Source organism: Malus sylvestris, chromosome 3 (genome assembly GCF_916048215.2).
Source record: "Malus sylvestris chromosome 3, drMalSylv7.2, whole genome shotgun sequence".
NCBI classification, from domain to species: domain Eukaryota; kingdom Viridiplantae; phylum Streptophyta; class Magnoliopsida; order Rosales; family Rosaceae; genus Malus; species Malus sylvestris.
In genome coordinates, this window is record NC_062262.1 from 31,796,851 (window position 1) to 31,801,357 (window position 4,507).

General features: G+C 34.9%; 1 protein-coding gene across 1 annotated transcript; it reads right to left on the reverse strand.

The window, feature by feature from the left end:
* Nucleotides 1-1,594: 1,594 nt before the first annotated feature.
* On the reverse strand, nt 1,595-3,773 carry LOC126614618 (1-aminocyclopropane-1-carboxylate oxidase homolog 1-like). The gene is made up of 3 exons (XM_050282267.1): nt 3,147-3,773; nt 2,481-2,802; nt 1,595-2,027 (listed from the first exon to the last, which is right to left on the reverse strand). The coding sequence occupies exons 1-3, from the start codon at nt 3,683-3,685 to the stop codon at nt 1,776-1,778; spliced, it is 1,113 nt and encodes a 370-aa protein (XP_050138224.1). The 5' UTR covers nt 3,686-3,773; the 3' UTR covers nt 1,595-1,775.
* Between the last annotated feature and the right edge of the window lie 734 nt (nt 3,774-4,507).

Genomic DNA, 4,507 nt, shown 5'->3' on the forward strand with positions numbered 1-4,507 from the left:
TTACGTCGAGGCGGTCAACAAAAACCAACATTCATGCCTCAAGGGCAATTTGGTAATTTCATACATTCGATAAATAAAATACGACAAATTTAGGACAGGGTATCATAGGAATCGTTGATGTAGTAGTGAACATCTGACTCCGGCGGTTGATGAAAAATTCTTGGAACCTCGGTTATGCCCGCATCAACGAGGCCTTTAACTCCTTTGGTTTCATCAAAGGCTTTTACTTCACTTTTCTGGTCGTAGTTTGTGTTGGTAGCTACCATCTTTGTGTGTGACTAGATTTGATTCAAATAACTGGTTTGTTGATGTATGTAAGTAGCGTGAGGAGATCATTTTATAATTGTTGAAGTTGAAAGAATAGCGATGTTTATTATAAGGCCGATAGACAATGCCAAAAAAAACTTTTGACTTGATTGGCAATAAACATCAACAATTTTTAAAACTAATAGTAGGTTAGTATAATGTCATCAGTACCAACCATTTAGATATTAAATATAGAGATTTAATGAATTTTTATAACTATTAGATATTGCTATATAAAGCTCGCACGACTAAGTGATAGTCAAAGTCGAAAATAATATCCCAAAATGCAACTTGATTGCACCACCAGTAGACATTTCAATCACTGGAAACATCTAGACCCTTATAAGTTCAATTTGTTTGGATGTACCTGGAGATGAAGCGAATAAAAGATTTAGCTGAGTTTTCACGTAAACAAATTGATTAACACTTTCTCGTCCTATCTGATGCCATAATCAAACTTGCAGTCAAAACGGAAGTCGATGTGCGTGGGAATTTTGGGTATATTTGTAGGCGGCATATTATGATTTATGACTGGAAACTGCTTTAGTTTGACAATCAATTCCTCGAGGCGAGAATCGGGACACATATTTTTTTGACATATTTTCTAAGACACATTCTATAATGTTTTTTAACAATTCAATCGTCTAAAATTTAAAATTTAACTGTTGGATTAAATAGTAATCATCTTAGTGTTTCGTGTAAAACCGTATTTGTCCGTATTTTTTTGCTATAAATGAATGAATGTCTTAATTGTTTTAGATTTATTTAATTTTTTGAAATGATTTATGAATGATGAATTGAAATGGTAGATGGTTCTGATCTTTACAAAAAATTATGAAACGAGAAGGTGTGTTTAAATCTGTTATATGTATCCCCTATTCTGATCCTTAATAATTAGATATGAATTAACCAATAACATAAAGCATGAGGGCTCAAGAAAATAGTTGATTCACAAGAAAAATCTGTTTTTCTGGAAAACGCAACAAAGAGAAGTCATGGACGTTTTTATACAACCACAACGTATATATATTGGGGGAAAATGAATTGAATAAAACCCTATTACAACTTCTCTTGAACAGCCTTCCAGTACAGAAACCATGTGTTCATTGCCGTTTCTTCCAGCTAAGAGTTATGTTATTTAGAGTAGGGTTTTATTACGAAGGACATCGGCCATTTATATATATCCCCTAAATAATACTGATGTCTTTCGTAATAAAACCTCACACCTGTCGGATTATAAGTTAGTAACAATATCAGTATTGTTGGAAGTGGATTTTTGGCCAGTCTCTTATAACATTTCAAATTATTAGATGGAAATTTTATTTGTCAAACGATAAAAACACCTTACAAGATAGATGAATAACTCTATAGTATGGCTATAGATTGTAAATAGAGAAACTTTCATGTTCTTATGAGTACTTATCCTCTGTGTCCAACTTCCAAGATTAAAATCCGTCAAGGCAGATGTTTCAAAGCTTGAAATCCATCAAGGCAGATGTGCCATCAAGTCCTTTGTCGTTGAAGTGAGCAACGTAGTCCCTCACAGTTGTCTCCCTGTACTTTGGAGGATTGTCTTCTGACAATAACTCCTTAATCGGTCCATAGAGTTTTGTTGATGGTAGCATCCCTGTGCAGAAGAAGCTCGCAACAGATATCCTCGGACCTACATAGTTTGCCAGTACCCTGTGTTGTATGCTCTTGAATTTATCATTTGATATGAGCTGAAACCCAAAGTAATTCAATTTAAACCCCAAACTAGAATCTAAATCGAACAATTTGACACAAGAAAAGTTATAAAATTTAGAGAGGGCAGAAATATAAACAAATAAGACAAAGCAATACATGGTATATGATAATTGAATAAAATGGTACGGTGTTATTATTACTTGATAGTAGAGGATCAGGGGAATTTGGTTACAATGGATCAAACTTGACCCTTTCACTTGCAATATAGTAAAATATCACCAGACAATAGTGATAGTGTCAATTATTTTGTAGATCATATAGTAAATCATGTAAGCATTGAACAAGTCGACGGTTTTGGTAACAATTAAGATCTTCATCATATACCCTCTATTAATTGGTGATTACAGAATAAACAATTTCATTTACTATATTTATACAACGATGACTCGTTAATCCAATAACGATATATATGATAGTTCTGTGCTAACCTGTAGAAGATCTCCAATGTTAACCACAAGAGCACCAGGCACAGGGGGAACATCAACCCACTTGCCCTGATGAAGAACTTGAAGACCTCCAATATGATCTTGCAGAAGGATTGTGAGGAAGTCATTGTCAGCATGATTGCTTGTGCCCATAGTCAACTCTGGCTGTGGACAAGCAGGATAGTAATGGCCTAGAATCACAAGCCCCTCACTGCAATCTATGTCATTCAAGTGACTTGGCTTAAGGCCAAGAGCCTCCGACAACAACTCGAACAATAACCTCCCCAACTTCATTACTTGCATCGAATATTCAACCAGTATGTCTCTGAAAGTTGAAATTAATACAGAAATTCAACCAATATGGTGAGTTGAGCGGCTTATAAATGTATTTTTTTTACTTTTCAGATTCTAAATTTTGTTGTATTCAATAAGACCAATTCCAACCCTGCTTTATGTCCAATAAATTTAGGCCTTTGCCTTTGAAAATGGATTTCCAGTGTTGGCCGAAAGATTGGACCACATGGCTATGTTATACGGGTAAAAGTATGTAACTCCATAAGCACCAAAGTAAATACATGATCAAGTCATAAAAACAATTAATCATGCTAAAGATATAATTTAAAAGTTTACCACTAATTGTAGAGAATTATGAACTCTCTTGTCACATACCTGCATACTTGTGGCAAGTCTTCTGGCTTAGTAGGATTAGGAGCCACATAACACATAAAAGTATCCCTCCAATTTGTCACCGGTGCACTGTAAAGATCAAAGTTGCTATTGTAGATCACAGGTTTAAAGGGATCACGAGTATAAAGCTCCTTCTTCACTTGAGTGTCTAGCTCGAAAAACCCTCGTACCCCATCCTTTATCTCCTCCAGAACACCTACAGGTATTCCATGGTTGGCAATTTGAAAAAAGCCCCAAGTCTCTGACGCCTCTCCGACTTTCGCAACAATCTCCTTGCGTTTAGTTGGACTATCAAGTCGATCAAGGCCTTGAAGGTCTATGACAGGGATGCTAAACTTGGTGGCTTCTGAATAAGAGCTGGGACTGTTGATGTGGTAGTGATCATCCGACTCCTGTGGTCGATGGAAAATTCTAGGAATCTCAGTTATGCCCGCATCAACGAGGCCTTTAACTCCTTCTTTGGTTTCATCAAAAGCTTTTACTTCACTTTTCCGGTCGTAATTTGTGTTGGTAGCTACCATCTTTGTGTGTGACTGGATTTGTAAGATAACGGGTTTGTTGATGTATGTAAGTGGCGCGAGGAGATTATTTTATAATGGTTGAAGTTGAACGAATAGGGATATTATTATATATAAGGCCAAAAGATAATTCAAATAAAACTTTTGACTTGATTGGCAATGAGCATCAACAATTTATAAAACTAAAAGTAGGTTAGAATAATGCCATCAGTATAATCATCTTGATTCGTTAACTAATATTTTTGACCCAATTGTAAACATTTTTTCATCGCGGTCGCTAGGGGCACTACAAGTTTTTATAGAATCACATGGTATGAACCATTGTCTAGTCCGAAAAATTAAAAGATAGATATAGCATATAGATTTAATGAATTTTTACAACTGTTAGGTATTACATATATAAAACTCCTACCACTAAATGATAGGTACTATTGCAGCCAAAACAAATAAAAAAGGCTTAAATGTCAAAATAGTCTTTGTGTTATAGTCATTTGGCCGATTTAGTCTCCGTGTGTTTCAATTTGACCAATTTAATCTTCATGTTTATCCATGTTAACCAATTGAGGACCTTCCATCCAATCTTATTAAAAATTCATAAATTATTATAAACTTATTTATAAATTTATCTATTAAATTTAAAATATTTGTCATTCAGTACTACAGTATAGTAGTATTCCTCTTCACTTGTAAGTGAGAAGTCTTAGGTTCAATTCTCGCCAGATGCAAGTTTGAACCACAGTGTTACCAACCCATTATAATGCTTAGTCTACTCCCCCACCTCTTAATATAGAGAATATCGTTTGTTAAAGAAAAATTACTCTCTTC

What these genes read in the sequence shown, in the direction of transcription:
- LOC126614618 (XM_050282267.1), bottom strand. Translation starts at nt 3,685, where the DNA reads ATGGTAGCTACCAACACAAATTACGACCGGAAAAGTGAAGTAAAAGCT. An exon ending in GACTTGCCACAAGTATGCAG is followed by an intron (nt 2,803 to 3,146) that starts GTATGTGACAAG and finishes TTCAACTTTCAG; the next exon opens with AGACATACTGGTTGAATATT. An exon ending in ACATTGGAGATCTTCTACAG is followed by an intron (nt 2,028 to 2,480) that starts GTTAGCACAGAA and finishes TTTGGGTTTCAG; the next exon opens with CTCATATCAAATGATAAATT.